General features: G+C 44.1%; 1 protein-coding gene across 2 annotated transcripts in view; it reads left to right on the top strand.

The window, feature by feature from the left end:
* Nucleotides 1-10808, top strand: part of LOC120939919 (protein lifeguard 1-like) — a 43230-nt gene extending 32422 nt beyond the window's left edge. For both annotated transcript variants that reach the window (XM_040352350.1, XM_040352349.1), the window contains exons 6-10: nucleotides 965-1002; nucleotides 4006-4093; nucleotides 7021-7110; nucleotides 9638-9685; nucleotides 10139-10808. In XM_040352350.1, the coding sequence (XP_040208284.1) occupies nucleotides 965-1002; nucleotides 4006-4093; nucleotides 7021-7110; nucleotides 9638-9685; nucleotides 10139-10288 (414 nt within the window). In that variant the 3' untranslated portion in view covers nucleotides 10289-10808. The remainder of the gene's footprint in view (nucleotides 1-964; nucleotides 1003-4005; nucleotides 4094-7020; nucleotides 7111-9637; nucleotides 9686-10138) is intronic.
* Nucleotides 10809-18292: the final 7484 nt, after the last annotated feature.

Genomic DNA, 18292 nt, shown 5'->3' with positions numbered 1-18292 from the left:
TTTTGACACAAATTTGGGAACATTCACATTTATACAGCGATCAGTGCTATAAAAATGCACTAATTACTGTATAAATGTGACTGGCAGGGAAGGGGTTAACACTAGGGGATGAGGAAGGGGTTAAATGTGTATCCTGGGTGTGTTCTAACTGTGTGGGGGGAGGGGGGTGACTGGGGGAGGTGACCGATGCTGTGTCCCTATGTACAAGGGACACAGATCGGTCTCCTCTCCTCTGACAGCACGTGGAGCTCTGTGTTTACACACAGAGCTCCACGTCCCTGCTGTGTTCCCGACGACCGCGTGTACCCAGCGGACATCGCGGCCGCCAGGTACACGCATCGGCTTCCCAGCAATGCGCCGGGACAGTGTTTACCCGCTGCGCGCCCCCTAGAGGCGCGCGCGGTTAATGCACTTTAAATGACGTCCAAAGACGTCCAGTTGGCACCTGAGATCCGCGCTGTTGACGTCTTTTGTCAATAGCGCGGGTCTCAAGTGGTTAAACATATCCTTATGCAGATAAGGAAGTAGATGGACAGCCGCACTCCAAGTAGGTCTTTAAAAGAAGACGTGCTCTTTATTTAAAAGGAAAAATGCACAGCACACAGTGGGGAGAACAGCTGACGCGTTTCGCATTAAGAACTAATGCTTAGTCATAGCTAAGCGAAACGCGTCAGTTGTTCTCCCCACTGTGTGCTGTTTGTATGCTGTGCATTTTTCCTTTTAAATAAAGAGCACGTTTTCTTTTAAAGACCTACTTGGAGTGCGGCTGTCCTTCTTACACTACCTGGTTTAGTTTTGGACACAGTGAATCGGCATCCTGTGTGCGATCGGTTGCCATTTTTCTGTAGCCTGACAAGCTGTTTTATATGATCTGCACTAGCTCATTACATGTCATGTTAGCTGATATCAGTACTTTTTTTTAGTTTGTCTTCATGTGAACACTTGCTATGTGTTTTGGTTTCAGACAATATTTGAAGGATGTCTCCTGGGAACTTTTGCAGCGTAAGTTTTTCACATCTTTCTATCAGTTGTGATGGCTGAAATGTTAGTATCTCCTTTTAATCCGGACTGTTTGTGAATATCCTTTCCTTGCTTATCCCAGGGTCTTATATAAGCAGCATGGGAACATCGTTGCATGTATATGTGACTTCAACTTACTATGTCATCTTCTGGGGGAAAATTGCATCTAAAAACCACCTGTATGCTTTAAGAAGATGAAGAGTCGTACTCCGTAGTTATATCAAAAACAAGCTTTTTAATCTTTCAACGATGAAATGACTGCATACATATTGCGCCAGATTCTCAAAGGCGTTACGACGGCGCAACGCCATTTGCGCCGTTGTAAATCCTAATCTGGCCCTGGGTATCTATGCGACTGATTCTTAGAATCAGTTACCCATTAGATCTGACAGGCGTAAGGCTCTTAAATGCAATTTTTTTTTCCGCCGCTAGGTGTCGCATCGTCGTTTTCCCCGTCGTCTATGCAAATTAGCTAGTTGCGCGAGATTCCCAAACGTACGTGCGGACGACGCAGTGATTTTACGACGTTTCCGTAAGCGTAAACTTGCCCCTGCTATAATGAGGGGCAAGTTTACGTAGGTCCGTCGTATGCCATGTTAAGTATGGCGTCGGGTCAGCGTCAGCTTTTTCCGTCGTTTACATCGTTTTCGTAAGTTGTTCGCGAATACGACTTTACGTCAATGACGCTTACGTCGGCGTCATTGACGTTTTCCGTCGTGAGCTGGAGCATGCGCACTGGGCTATTTTTGCGCCCGGCGCATGCGCAGTTCGATCGGCGCGGGGGCGCGCTTAATTTAAATACAAGACGCCCCCTTTGAATTACGCGGTCTTACGCCGGGCCAATTGCACTACGCCGCCGCAAATTATGGAGCAAGTGCTTGGAGAATACGGCACTTGCTCCAGTAAATTGCGGCGGCGTAGGGTAAATGGCTTACGGTACACCGCCGCAGATTCTACAAGAATCTGGCCCATTGTCTCCAATAAAAAAAAAAACACTCCCAAAACGCGTTTCTCCCCAATGGGCTTTTTCACAAAGGATAGAGTAGATACCCACAGGAGCCACCACCTGGATGCTCTGTGGACGTTAGGAGGTGTAGGTTTGGAATGGTGCCATGGATTTGGATATGTTCTTACTGAACATCACAGAAAGCCATAGATCAGGGGTCTTAAATTGGTGGCGCTCCAGCTGTCGCAAAACTACAAGTCCCATCATTCTTCTGCCTGTGGGAGTCATGTTTGTAGCTGTCAGCAGGGCTGCTGTTAGAAATCCTGTGGGCCCCGTACAGCCTACCTGGCAGGCCCCCCCCCCCCCAAATATATCAAGACAATATTTTCACTAAAATTATTATTAGTGGACACAAACCTAACATAGCCTTTGTGAATTTGCCATGGTTCAATTGTTTTTTTACATTTTATAAAAAAAAAATTATGTTGGACATTTTGCAATTATTTTATAATTTTTGTTTTATTTATTACAATATTTAATTATACATTTTTTACAGGATAGAGAAGCCTGTAGCTGCGGAGGGGGGGGGGGGGGTAACAGTGAGCACGTGGGAGGGATCAGAAGCAGGCAGAACAGGGACGGGGAATTGCTTTAAAGGAATCAATTATAGGAACCATGCCCTGTGTCTGTGTCTCTACCCGCAGCATCTGAAAGTTAGCAGCTGTTGCAGAGAACCGCAAGGGGCATCCTTCTGTAATTGCACCTCTGCACCAATTCCCCCTGCTGTTCGGGCCCCCCTGTGTGAACGGGCCCACTACAGGAGGACTGGTGGTCCCCCCTATCAGTGGCCCTGACTGTCAGCCTTGCAATGCCTCATGGTACTTGTAGTTTCGCAACGATTGCTCGTCTTCTGCTGCAGACGTCGCTGGACTCAGGACAGGTCAGTGTCCATATATTAAAAGTCGGCAGCTGCAGTATCTGTAGCTGCTGGCTTTTAATATTTTTTTAACGGCGGAGTTCCGCTTTAAGAAGTTAAAATTTTAGATTGAATACATAAAACATTCATATATTGGATCATTGAAATATACAAACAAAGGTGCACATCTAATTAATCTCAAGTCCGGTCCTTGTCAGGAAAGGAACCTTGGAGGTGCGCTCCTCTGTTGAATAGGAAAACCCGGGATATCAATGCGAAGGTCCTTAGGAAATACCTCCTTGTGATTATTTTCTTTGACAAGATTGGAATTTAGTTTCCAGCCTATGCATTCATTGTTGGTAATTCAAGATGGACCCATGATATATCCTAGCATCCCATATTCCTCCCTGGTACTCCCAAGTGATCCATTATATCCATCCATATTAGGGTTATTGTTCATCTATTGAATACACAGTAATCATCTTATATACTGTGTCTGCTGTAAAAGATCTCCTGAAGAAGCCACCAAATGGCGAAACATGTAGAGATTAATCAGATGTGCACCTTTGTTTGTATACCTTATTTCAATGATCCAATATATGAATGTTTTATGTATTCAATCTAAAATGTTAATTTATTACATTTATATTTTTCTATATTCTGGTCTTATGTGCGCTTAAAAAATCCCAAACAACCTTTCTTTATTCTATTAAAGCCATTGGATTAGCCAAACAATTAGCATTACCATGAGGAGAGTTTAGTAATGGAAGCCTTCATATTTCTATTATGAAGTTAAAGACTAGGCAACCATTGTCCTCTGTCCCAACCATACCAATTGACCGCTGTCCCAACCATACCAATTGACCGCTGTCCCAGCCATACCAAAACCTCTGGGACAAGCCGCAGAGTTACGTGGAAACTGAAACCATGTCACCTCGCGTTTCCCCATTTTAGGTGTTCACGTATTTCAATCACTTCCCAACAGAAAAGTACCCCTTACTTGGCTTTTAGCCTTAAGCAAGATCCTTCACCCATCTTCTGCTTCCAATATGAATTCTTCACTTGTCAGTGAAGACTGAGCAGTATTTTTTTTTATATTTTTCTTAATTTGTGCTTTTTTCAGGTTTTTTGACGCTGATGCTGTGATGTGGGCTACAGGAGCCACCATAGTTGTCTCATTGGGTCTCACCCTGTTTGCACTACAGACAAAGGTAAAAAAAAAACAAAAAAAAAACCCTAATATATGTTAAAAATACTGTAAAAAAATGTTTTTCCCTCTACTGTCTATCTTCATGGGAGAAACAAATGGATAAAATCAACGCCTTTTGATAATAAATCCAGGCAATTTTCTTGAAAATATTTTTTTGAATTGAGAGGGTAGGAGTTTCTTCTTGTATCGGTGATACCTGTACAAAAAATAGGGCGTGAGGTTGTCCTGGCACAGGAAGGCATGGACATCTATGAAAGCATTGCTAGGAGTTCCCTACCTTCCTCATTATCAGGGCCGATCCCAGGCAGGGTGCACAGGGTGCATTGCACCCAGGCGCCTGCAGAGGTGGGGGCGCCGAACATCTAACAGACTCTCTAACAGAAGCCCCCTCTGTGTCCATCACAGAGGCTCCCCCCTTTGGGTCCCAATAGAGTACTCTGCTTCTCTTCCTGTATTTTGTTTATTGTTAACAGATCATGTAAGGATCCCAGGTTAAAGCGGGAGTTCAACCAATTCCTTTTTTTTTTTCCCTTAGCTTCCTGCTCGTTCGGTCTAGGGGAATCGGCTATTTGTATTAAAATATGATCCGTACTTACCCGTTTTCGAGATGCATCTTCTTCCGTCGCTTCCGGGTATGGGTCTTCGGGAGCGAGCGTTCCTTCTTGATTGACAGTCTTCCGAGAGGCTTCCGACGGTCGCATCCATCGCGTCACTCGTAGCCGAAAGAAGCCGAACGTCGGTGCGGCTCTATACTGCGCCTGCGCACCAACGTTCGGCTTCTTTCGGAAAATCGTGACGCGATGGATGCGACCGTCGCAGGCCTCTCGGAAGACTGTCAATCAAGAAGGAACGCCCATTCCCGCAGCCCATACCCGGAAGTGGCGGAAGAAGATGCATCTCGAAAACGGGTAAGTACGGATCATATTTTAATACAAATAGCCGATTCCCCTAGACAAAACGAGCATAAAGCGAAGGGGAAAATGTGTAAGGTATGGGTGAACCTCCGCTTTAATGAAGACTTTGTGGGGGAGCATCTCTGTGGTTGAGTCATTGCCATAAAAACATTTGTAAAGGGGAGGAGTTGGTAAAATGACGATGCCCATGTGGGGGCACCAGAAATATTTCTGCACCCAGGCGCCTGTGACCCTAGGATCGGCCCTGCTCATTATAAATGTGTTTTTTTTATTTGTCTGCCCCCTGTCCAAAGGGACATAGGACAGATGGAAATCTTCCCTCTTCTATAAAAAAAATAAACAGTTTTGTCTAGAGTTGAACTTGAATTTAACCCTTTTGTTGCCAAAGCTGTTTTTGCTTGTTTATTTCACACATTTTATTCCTGCAGGACAGGGAAAATCCCCACAAAACCTTATATTTTCTTAAAGCAGAGACCCTGAAGAATAACATGACAGGAGTTGTAATTTTGCAACAATATTAGCAAAAGAGGTGGTTCATAAATGGGCGACCTGTCAGGCGACTCAGCCGCCTGACAAGTAACGGTCCGCAGTAGTCAATGGAACCGTTCTAATAGGATCGACGCAAGTCGCTCCTACTTAGAAAAAGGTTCCTGTACGACTCAAGGCGATTTGCATTGACTTCAATACAGAAGTCATTTTGCCTCTCAAGTCGCCTTGAGATCACCTTGCCGAGTCGCTCCCAAAGTTGTGTCGCCTGTTTGTGAACCGGCTCTAACTGTTTATTATATTTTCAGTAAACAATACACAGAGGTTAAAGTGGTTGTAAACCCAAATAAAATAAATTACCGCCCTCCCCCCTTCTGCCAGACAAAGGCATAATGAGCTAGTATGCATAGCAGATCGAAGCCCCCGCATCAGTCCATGTCTCCCACTCCGGTCGCAGACATTTCTCCCGGTGCTTACTTCCAGGTATCACGGCTCCGGCGCTGTGATTGGCCAGAGCCACAATGACGTGAGAGCCGCTGGTAACAGCACACATAAGTGCCATTGCTTCAGTTTGCCCCAGTGCGCATGTGCCGGTGACATCGACACATATCTCCTAAACTGTGCAGGTTTATGAGAAATTGTGGGTAGCTACAGGTAAGCCTTAATCTAGGCTTACCTGTAGCATAAGGTGGTTGTAAAGGGTTTACAACCACTTTTAAGAAGGTAAACTGATCCAGGGGTTCCAGACTTTTTCAAAGCAATGTTGTTGGTCAACGAAGGATACTAGCTAATTTCTCATTGATCATGATCCAGGAGATTTTGTTTTTCACTATTGCTAGATTTATTGCAGGCGTTTTCTAATGCTCTTGCGATGGTAAACTTAGCTGCCAGAAAGATAAAGAAGGCGAGAGTCCTGAGATTGTTGGGTATCTCACTTGATAGGTCAGAAAATAGTGCCGTCTTAACATTTTTGGAATATTCAATCTGGTCACTTATTATTCCAGGTTGAAAATTCTTCTCCAGTACTGTTTTATTTTTGGGCATGTCCACCAAATGTGGAGCATGCATGCTTCCTTCCTGACCGCAGCCCCCGAAACCACAGAGGCGATGCATTCAGGTACATTTTTGGAAAAACTTTTTTGACCAATACCTTATAATTAGCCTCCACCAAGGAAGTATTTAAAATTCCCCTGTGCACCATAGTCGGCCAACCGGGAACCAGACGTCCTCACCTATAGTCTCCCCCAGATCTGAGTCCCAAGCTAGTTGGTAAGAGTTTAGAACCCTGATCTGCAACAGTACATTTATTTCTGTAGCAATATGAGTAGTTGCACTTATATGCTTGTGAATATTTTCAGCTGTCCTTTTTTTCTTACATTTTGTTTAGGTTTACTGGTCCTTTCAATTGATTTAGGCACGTTTGCTATACAATTTATTTATTTACTCATGTTTTGCATGTAGTTTGATGATGTTGTATATGTTACCTGTATAGTATAGTAAGAGCTAATGTCATACTCTTTGCCTTTAGTGGGATTTTACTGTCCTGTCTGGAGGTCTGATGGTTGCTCTGTTGGTATTATTGTCTTTTGGGTTACTGGCTGCCATCTTCAGATCAAATGTAAGTAATCTCACAAATCCATGCTCGTTTTCCGCTTCAGACCATTCTGGATGCTGTAAATTAGAAAATGGTTATTGTCAAAACGCTATCCAGTTTACCATCATTTGATACAGGATGAAGGTGTTAAAATGCTTACAAGTCACAAGTCTCTGCCTAAGAAGCTTGGGGAGTGACTCTCTTGCCGCGTACACACGATCGGATTTTCTGTCGGAAAAACCTTGGATGGTTTTTCCGACGGAATTCCGCTCAAGCTTGGCTTGCATACACACGGTCACACAAAAGATCTCTGAACTTTCGTCCGTCAAGAACGCAGTGCTATACAACACTACGACGAGCCGAGAAAAGAAAGTTCAACGCTTCTGAGCATGCGTCAAATTGTTTCCGAGCTTGCGTCGGAATTGCTACAGATCGGATTTTTCGATAGGAATTTTTACCGTCCTGAAAATTTGAGAACCTGCTCTCAATTTTTTTGTTGGCGGAAATTCCGACAGCAAAAGTCCGATGGAGCATACACACGGCCGGAATTTCCGTTCAAAAGCTCACATCTGACTTTTGCTGTCGTAATTTCCGGGGCATTAGGCTCAAATGGGCAATCGGTGTTCCTCCCCATTCAGTCGAAGCAACGTGACCATATATTGGAAGTCACAATTTGGTATCTAGAGTAGTTAGGTGGTCCCCAGGGGTCCTGTCGCAAATCAACATTGTGACGGATGTATACACCCAATGTTGTTTCCAGTGTTGTTGTCAATTCACGCTGACAGTCAATACTGTCAGTGTGCATTGATATCTGATGCCTCCTCTGTAGTTCCGGCTCTTGTGAACTCAGAGGGAGGCACCAGGAGTAGTGCAGAGAATGGGATGTGAAAAAGGAGGAGACTTCCAATGGCAGTGCTGATCACAGACCGTGGGAGGGAGTGCAGAGCTCAAGCACATGGCTGGAAAAAGGAGGTGAGCTCTAACGATAAGTCTGTTAGGGCCCTTTCACACGGGGCGGATCAGTAATGATCCGCCTCCGTGTGTCCGTAAGCTCAGCGGGGGATCGCTCTGTAGATCCCCACTGAGCCGTCGGATGACCGGGCGGTCTCTGCACACTGTGCAGGGACCGCCCTGTCTTTTCTCCGCTCTCCCCTATGGGGGGGATTGGAAGAACACGGACCGTATGTCTGTGTTCATCCGATCCTATCAGCAGACGGAAGAAAAAATAGGACATTCTTCCGTCTGCAAAATCGGATCTTTGTGGAGGCGGGTGATTACGGGTGTCAGCGGATGTTTATCCACTGACACCCGCAATCACATAGGGACCAATGTATGTCCCTTTTTCATCCGCAAACGGATGGATGAAAAAGCGGACATACGCACGTCTGAAAGGGCCCTAAGGCAGCAGTGTGATGCAGAGTGTGGGGGGAGTAGAGGGGGGAAGAGAGCCAGAGCATTGTGTATATAAGGCATCTAAAATTCATGTGGTCCCTAGGATTCTAAATTGTGAGTTTAGTGATCCGTGAGGTCCAAAAGGTTGGCAACCACTGATCTGGAGTAACTTAATTTGTTTTTACGTTTTATTGCATATATTCATAGATCTAAAAATGTACTTCACAGTGGGAGGGGGGATTTATTTACTGAAAAATAAGCCAGATTGGTGGCTATATTGCCAAGCAAAGCAAGTAAGGTGGATCCCCAACTTAATGTAATTAATTAAATTAATTAAATCACCTAAATTGCACAAGTAAAACAAAATGAACAGTGCTGTATACCAATTCCCAATCTTGTAAAACACTTTGCACTTACGGTTCCCTTTCCGGTAAAGCATGATGACGTCGCTGCTCTACTTGTTTCAACACAAATGACCTCTTATGGGACATGGCCAAATATATTATATATCGCTTGCAGTTAAAGTGGAGTTCCACCCAAAAATTGAAACTTCCACTTTTTGGAATCCTCCCCCCCTCCAGTGTCACATTTAGCACCTTCCAGGGGGGAGGAGGGAACGGATACCTGTCTAATATAGGTATTTGCTCCCACTTCCTGGCATAGATGATCTATGCCAGGAAGTGGGAGCAAATAAAATACCTATATTAGACAGGTATCTGTTCCCTCCTCCCCCCTGGAAGGTGATCTGTCCTCCCCCTGCTATCTTTTGGGAGACACACAGGTCCCAGGACACAGCAGGGACCAGTGAGGACGTGCAGCATGACTCGCGCATGCGCAGAAGGGAACCAGGAAGTGGAGCCGCAAGGCGTCACTTCCTGATTCCCTTACTGAGGATGGCGGCAGCAGCTGATCCTCAAGCGACAGATCGCCTTCGGCTGCCGTCATCGCGGGCACCCTGGACAGGTAAGTGCCAATATATTAAAAGTCAGCAGCTGCTGTATTTGTAGCTGCTGCCTTTTAATTATTTTTTTTTAGTGGGACCTCCGCTTTAAGAATATCTCATATCGGCATATAATTTTCTCACAACCGTAGTCACTGGTTGTTGTTATGTATATTTATGTGTTAGTCTTAATCCCGGCCTTTGTTTTCCTTCTTTCAGTGGCTGAGCATTGTCTATGCATGCATTGGGACGTTTGTATTTGGGATGGTAAGTAATATTTTTCTTAACTGGAGCTTATCCATCAAATTGATACAGAGAGAATTGGGTTATAACGGTTGCACAAGAGACATTGGTGGATTTTTAGAGCAATTGGTAAAGTGCTTATTTTCTGACAGGGGGCTGGCTAGCATTAGAATAAATTTGGGTAAACCAGGTCAAATAAAAATAGTGGATCTATCCAGCAGCAACACGGAGAGCAAACTAAAACTAAAAGGTTTTAAATAAACGTTAAGAAGAATGACACCCTAGGGACTGCTTTATATTATATGCCCAGTATATAGTATCAAAAGTTTGCATATGCTACAGCCACAGACAGCTTTTATGGTTCAAAAGATTTATTTTACCGCAAAAGACCTTTATATTAACCCTAGTGAATTTTATACAACTAAACTATCTTTACACGTACATACAGTAAAATTGTATTTATTTTTTTCTTTTCAGTACCTGGTTTTTGATACTCAATTGATTCTTGGAGGGAAACATCGTTACACAGTGAGCCCAGAGGAATACATCTTTGCCACCCTCAACATTTATGTGGACATTATAAACCTCTTCCTGCTGCTTCTGACAATTTTTGGGTTATGTCGTTAAGAGATTTTCGACAGGGCTGCTATTAGTCAGAAAATATCTGGACAAGGCAGAAGAAGGACTATTGGTGGAGCCCATTACTGTACCTTAAACAATGGCATTCAACGTATCAGACTTGTCCAACTACTAAAGCCGTGTGCAACTATTTTCTACATGCAGTAGTGGTGACAATATGCCCCAGGCACATTTTTATCACTAGTTGTTTTTTCAGATTTTTAAAGATAACCTGTTAGGCTAAATATGTGACTAGCTTTAGATGGAATTTTCCATCTTCTGACTTTTAAGCTGCATTCTATTTCTTTGGAACTGACCTCGGTGTAATTCTGAACAGAGGCTTCATTATCTCAAAACACAGAGTTGGAGTTTCATGGGAGATTTCATTGAAGGCTAATCACACAGGCATATAGCTAGATTCCTTTTTAAATTATTTATTTTTTTATAGTAAGATTTTACCTGAATTTATCATATGTTGTGAAAATAACTGTACTAACAAACATGAAATTAAATAATTTTCCACCTTGCAGTGTGGAGGGATGTTTTCTCTCTTTGTGCATATTCAAATGTTATTCTCGTCCATCCATCCTGTACTACTGTACAAATGTAAAAGAAAACAAATCAGCGCAATAATATACAAATACAATATAGACCGGCTGCTGAACACTAGGAATCAATTCAAAAGTTCCTAAGGCAAAGTATGTAAAGTTCCTGAGGCAAAATATGTAAAGTTCCTGAGGCAAAATACTGTACAAAGCCTGACCTCTGTATATTTACTACTTTTTATTTAAAAAGAAAAACCTGTTTGTAAAAATACAATCTGATAAAATAATATCTATACAATATCATTCCATATCTTTACATCATAGATTTTGTATATGAACCTTTATGCAAATGATTTAGTTTAAAAGTGAACTTGTGGCTTGGCTGTGGAAATTCAAGATTTGATTCATAACGAGAAGTAAATTGGCCATCCAAATAATGGGCTGCACACCAAAGATTCAACTGCAGCCAGGGTTATTCCAAAGACTGTACACTGCAGTGTGCTGTCATTGCAATAAACCTTTTTCTGGAGTCGAACATCTTTGGCCCGTTTGTTTGTGGAACAAGAGTGGACTTCAGAGCCTTGGCACTGGGTTGATTGCAAGAATAAATTAGCTTTAAAACCATCCATGCCTGTCCTCTGTAGCTGACAACACTAAGCTACACTGCCTTGTAACTAGTAACGGTAACAGTGTTCTTTGATTGGGTAGAAAAGTCCAGTGTCCAGCTTGCATCCCTGTGGCTACTGATCCGAGCACCACCTTTTCAGGCATTGCCAGCCCGCCTGGCTGCAGATGCTTCTTTTCATGTCCGCCTGGCTACCTCTCAGTCCTCCCATGCTGCACACTCACCAGCCCACCCGGCTGACTCCTGGAAATCTGGAGGACTTGCTGACCTGCTCCCGCTGTCCTCGCACCTGCTCCTGTGCATCCAGGAAGGATATCCTCTGTGTGTTGTAGAGGGTTCCTCCAGCACCCGAGCCCCAGGCCTGAGGTCACCCCCTCCCAGACTAGGGGCAACCCTCAAGGGCCACAGACGGCCTCCTCAGCACTCCATCTCCATATTCCACCTGACTGCCCCTGCTGGGATGACCCATGAGTATTTATGAGGTACTTGCCCACTGCCAGACCATTTGCTGGGGATTGGTTGGGGCCCTCAATACTCCAGGCAGCTCCTCCTAAACTCCACTTCCAGAAGCTTCTCCAAGGTTCCAGAGAGCAGGGGGAGTTACCAGAGATGCTGCCTGCTGAGTCATTCAGCCTTGACCCAGGCTTGGCTGCCAGCCAGGCCAAATTTACCTACACTAGCATTCAGCTAGATGGTGCTACATATAGTTGAAAAGATTGAATATATTTTGGACACATAGAACAAGCACATTACTGCGGCATGTAGTATAAGTGTTTCCGGATTTCTTTTAAACTATGGTCACTATCACATATTGGGTATTTTGTCACAATTTGCAGCAGGCCCTTTGAATGAACATTGCATTGATAGCGCAGTTCACTGTGTCCGTATAATCAGAGATATAAGACAGTGCCTGAAATCAATCGGATAAACTAAATGCAGTGGAAGTAGATGGATCACAAGGGTGGATGGCAACACCGGGGGGAGGGGGGTGTTGCAGGCTAGATCCCCAAATTATAGCAGGGGAAGCTCACCATTGGGCCTGACTCAGACCACCAGGTTCCACTTATAATCAAAATCTCACATATACCTGTGAACCAGGGGGTCAGCATTATGTCACAGTCAGATGGGGCTGAGTTTTTTTTTTTTTTCCCTTATGGTAAACTACCCGGTAAGACGGCTTGTGCCAAAACATTAGTCAAGATTTACACAGTCCAGGATTACGCAATGGAGCTCTGATGACGGTGTATCATGAGCAGATAATGGCCCACTGCTGACGCTGTGTTTCGGTATGAGGAGCCAAGGTGTGGTTCTGATTAGGGACATGGAAAAAAAAACTGTGAAAGATCACCTTCTGTTATAGATAAAATGTAAATCAACAAGTATAGATTAGATAAAGAAATGTGAAATAACCTGCATACAATAATTTATGGCAAGGGTAATGAAAATAACTTGAGTCAGCACAAAGCAGAATACCTGTGTGAAAAGACCATATAGTATATGTGAACCCAATAATTAAAATCTCATAGCTGTAATTTAAAGTGGAGTTCCACCCATAAATATAACATTACATCAGTAGTTTTAAAAAAAATGTCATTAGTCCTTTACAATTTTTTTTTTTTTTTTAGATGCCTTCAAAGTGTTGTTGCTAGGCAGAATAGTTAATCTTCCCACTTCCTGCACCTAGGTGCTTAATGCTTCCTAACCTACACCGCACAGACTCTTGGGAATGTAGTGGGTGTAACTTTCCAGGAGTCTGTGCACTCCCCAGTCTCAAAGAATCATGTGACTTGGACAGCACAGGTGCTGAAACCTGATCTGACACTGCTTGTGCAGCACTAAGCATGTGCAAGGTCTGCAAGGCTGAAATCCAGGAAGTCATACAGTCTGGCTTCATGATGCCCACACTTAAGATGGCCCCAGTCAATTTCTATTTTATAAAGTGTCTAAATGCTGTAACAACCTAACAAAACGGACCTTAGTTTACAGACTAACTTTACTAGAATACATTAACCACTTACCCCCCGGACCATATTGCTGCCCAAAGACCAGAGTACTTTTTGCGATTCGGGACTGCGTCGCTTTAACAGACAATTGCGCAGTCGTGCGACGTGGCTCCCAAACAAAATTGGCGTCCTTTTTTTCCCACAAATAGAGCTTTCTTTTGGTGGTATTTGATCACCTCTGCGTTTTTTATTTTTTGCGCTATAAACAAAAATAGAACGACAATTTTGAAAAAAATGAATATTTTTTACTTTTTGCTGTAATAAATATCCCCCAAAAATATATAAAAAAACATTTTTTTTCCTCAGTTTAGGCCGATACGTATTCTTCTACATATTTTTCTTAAAAAAAAATCGCAATAAGCGTTTATTGATTGGTTTGCGCAAAAGTTATAGCGTTTACAAAATAGGGGGTATTTTTATGGCATTTTTATTAATATTTTTTTTTACTAGTAATGGCGGCGATCAGCGATTTTTTTTTCGGTATTGCGACATTATGGCGGACACTTCGGACATTTTTGGGACCATTGGCATTTTTATAGCGATCAGTGCTATAAAAATGCATTAGATTACTATAAAAATGCCACTGGCAGTGAAGGGGTTAACACTAGGGGGCGGGGAAGGGGTTAAGTATGTTCCTGGGTGTGTTCTTACTGTAGGGGGGGGGGGGTGGCCTCACTAGGGGAAACACTGATCTTCTGTTCATACATTGTATGAACAGAAAATCAGCATTTCCCCTGCTGACAGGAACGAGAGCTGTGTGTTTACACACACAGCTCCCGTTCCCCGCTCTGTACCGAGCGATCGCGTGTGCCCGGCGGCGATCGCGCCCGCCGGGCACACGCACGGGAGTCGGGGGCGAGCGGGGGGCGCGCGTGCGCCCCTAGTGGCGGCTAAAAGGTAGGACGTCATAATACGTGATCTCGCCTAGGAGAGCCACCTTGTGGACGTATTATGACGGTGCGGCGACGGCAAGTGGTTAAGCTTGTGTATTACAGGGGTATTTATATCTAAAAAGTGAAATTGTGGCCGGAACTCCGCTTTAAATTGAAATGAGCAGCATTTTTATTAACATATCTGGTGAGTCTACCATGAAGGTCCAGTTTAGCACATATTACAGGCATCACCCACTGTTGTTACCATCAGAAAACCCGCCCTAAGATATGCCATACAGCTATCACAGGAAAAGAGGTCGCAGGAGATCAGTAGCAATGAGATGTACGAGGGATGCAAAAACAGATGCTGGTTGCTTAACCGGTTAAGCGATTCGGCACTGCGTCGCTTTAACAGACAATTGCGCGGTCGTGCGACGTGGCTCCCAAACAAAATTGGCGTCCTTTTTTTCCCACAAATAGAGCTTTCTTTTGGTGGTATTTGATCACCTCTGCGTTTTTTATTTTTTGCGCTATAAACAAAAATAGAGCAACAATTTTGAAAAAAATTCAATATTTTTTACTTTTTGCTGTAATAAATATCCCCCAAAAACATATATAAAATTTTATTTTTTCCTCAGTTTAGGCCGATACGTATTCTTCTACATATTTTTGGTAAAAAAAAAAATCGCAATAAGCGTTTATCGATTGGTTTGCGCAAAATTTATAGCGTTTACAAAATAGGGGATATTTTTATTGCATTTTTATAAAAAAAAATGTTTTACTACTAATGGCGGCGATCAGCGATTTTTTTTCGTGACTGCGACATTATGGCGGACAATTTTGACATTTTTGGAACCATTGTCATTTTCACAGCAAAAAATGCATTTAAATTGCATTCTTTATTGTGAAAATGACAGTTGCAGTTTGGGAGTTAACCACAGGGGGCGCTGAAGGAGTTAAGCTTCACCTAGTGTGTGTGTTTACAACTGTAGGGGGGTGTGGCTGTAGGTCTGAAATCATCGATCGAGTCTCCCTATAAAAGGGATCACTCGATTGATGCAGCCGCCACAGTGAAGCACGGGGAAGTCGTGTTTACATACGGCTCTCCCTGTTTTTCAGCTCTGGGGAGCGATCGCGAGGGGGCGGCTAGAAACGAATAGCCGCGCCCTAGTCCTGGATTGCTCCCCGCGGGTTTCCGACCGCCGCATGTTACGGGGGGGTCCCGATCGGACCCCCGACCCACGGAAAGGCGGGGACGTACATGTACGCCCATATGCCTGTACGTGCCATTCTGTGGACGTACATATACATGCGGTGGTCGGCAACCGGTTAAAATAAGCCAATTGGTTCTGGAACTGGGTCTTGGCAAGCTAAATGTCTTTCAGTTGTGGTTTACATCTTTATTTTAAAACGTAACTAAACCCTCTTAATCTTTTCAGCCAAGGAAGCTACCCATAGGTGTGCGCAGCCTATTGCATTAGGGTGTGCACCTCAAAGCTCAAACACGTGTGTGTGTGTGTGTATATGTATATGTATATATATATATATATATATATATATATATATATATATATATATATTAGTGCAGAGGTTGGTGGCAGTAGTTTATTTTTATTATAACTTTTTTTTATATTATTTTTTACAATATTTTTTTTTTAGGAGCCCTATTGGTGGGGTCTTTGGTGAAATATTAGGGGTCTAAACAGACCCCTGATGTCTCACTTTTGAGACAGAGAAAGGGACTGAGGACAGAGATAACCCAGTTACTTTCTCTGTAGCCAAGCAGCAGGGGGAATCTGCTCAGCACAACGTTATTAGGGTGTGCCCAGGCACACCTCTATGAAGCTACCATCTTAGCCTCTGTTTGATCTGCAACTGCCATGATGCTGCACATGTGAGCAACGCTGTATCCTGGCCTAGGGCAGCACTTTGCAGAAGGCAGCACAGAGTTTCCCCAGTCTTATGGGGCGGACTGGGCTGAGAGGCAAATTAGTCTAGCTCCCCCATAAAGCGGCCGCACTGCTTCTGGTATGCGGGAGGCTGGCATTTTATAACTGGGGGGGGGGGGTTGTGCTGCTTCTAATTTTGACTGTCCTATCATCCCGGACCCACAGACCGTCCTCACTGTGCTCAATGTTTTCTGCTGCACAATTGGCATTGTTATATCTTCTTAGTCCTCTCCATCAAATTATCAGAAATTTCTGCTTAAAGTAGAACTATAGGCAACACCTTTTTTTTCATTAAGTAAGGGAGGGTTATAGCCCCTGTCAGTTTATTTTTTTTTACCATCCCTGTCCCATTTCAGAGATTTCACTTCCTGCCCCATAGCCAAACAGGAAGTGAGAGCAAATTAAGAACTAGTGTCCACACTCGAAAATTTCAGGGCGGGTCTTAAACAGAAAGGGGTGCAGCCTTGACAGGAAGGGGTGGGTCATATTTAAATTAGGGGTGCATGAGTTTAGTCAGGCCTAGGGCAGCACAAAACCTAAATACATTACTGCATTTAAGCCTTTGGATGGTTTGACAGTTTGGTTGAGAGCACAAGCAAATGTGACAGTTACATTGCCAGCATGTCAAGAATGTAACTTTTTTTTTTTTATTATTATTTTAACCGCTAAACGATGCGTTTAGTTCTGCTTTAAAATTGAAGCTTAGGGTTAGTTATTGTAGTATAGTTACATTGGTCCAAGGTAAGTATGTGTCGTACCTGCAAAATGTCCATGAAGAAAGGGGGCGGACTGAAAAGATCCTAAGTTGTTGCGTTTACATATACTTTAAACCAGAGGTCCTCGAACTATGGCCTGCCAGGCTGATTTACCCCACCCGGGGACTGCCCTGTCCATAAGATCGCAGCACTTGCACACACTCTCCCCTCATGTTTCCTGTCTTGCATAAAAGAAGGTAACAGACAGGACTTTTCATGTTAAGAAGTAGGTTATTGGTTACTAGACAGCAGGGCGGTCCCAGCAACCAATCACCTGCCTTTAAAATGAAAAGTCCCCACCATTGTTCGGACCTGTCATGTTTCCTGTCTTGCGTGAATAAGGTAACGGAGGGGAGAGGGTGTGCAAGTGCTGCGATTTTATGGAAGTGTGTAAATATCGATGGGGGTGGGCTCTGTGATGGAAAGAAGTCTGTGATGGGGGCTTTGCGAGGCTCTGTAATGGGGGGGGGGGCTCTGTGAAAGGGAGGAATCTGTGGTGGGGTATCTGTAAGAGGTGGGGGCTCTGTGATGGAGAGGAATCTGTGATAGGAGGCTTTGTGATATGGGGGGGGGGGGGCTGTGTGATTGAGAGGAATCTGTGATGGGGGCTTTGCAAGGCTCTGTGATAGGGAGGAATCTGTAAGGGGTGAGGGCTCTGTGATGGAGGGGAAATCTGTGATCAGAGGCTCTGTGATGGGGGGGGCTTTCTGATGGGAGGCTCTGTGATTTTGGGGGGGGGGGGCTGTGATGGCAAGGAGTCTAGTCTGTTTAAAAGGACCCCTGCTTTAAACTCTCAGGCCTCGTACACACGACAGAGATTCTCGGCAGAATTCGCCGAGAAACTCGGTCAAAACCCGGATTCTGCCGAGAATCTCTGTCGTCTGTACAGTTTTGGCTCGATGGAGCCGCCGAGGAACTCGACGAGAAAATAGAGAACATGTTCTCTATTTTCTCGTTGTCCTCGTTCTTCTATGGGAGAAGCCGGCCCGCCGAGCTCCTCGGCGGCTTCATCCCAAAACTCGACGAGGAACTCGACGTGCCAAGCACGTCGAGTTCCTCTGTCGTGTGTACGGGGCCTAAAATATCTTCCCAACTATAGAAGGCAAACTAACTGGCCTGTAGTGATTTGGTAAAGCCTAGTTTGATCCCTTTTAACCACTTAAGGACCACCTCCTGCACATTTACGTCAGCAGAATGTCACGGCTGGACACAGGCACGTACCTGTACGTCCCCTTTAAGTGCCCAGTCGCGGGCCCACGATCCG

The sequence above is a fragment of the Rana temporaria genome, chromosome 5 (genome assembly GCF_905171775.1).
Source record: "Rana temporaria chromosome 5, aRanTem1.1, whole genome shotgun sequence".
NCBI classification, from domain to species: domain Eukaryota; kingdom Metazoa; phylum Chordata; class Amphibia; order Anura; family Ranidae; genus Rana; species Rana temporaria.
This window is presented reverse-complemented; position numbering and strand designations above follow the sequence as displayed.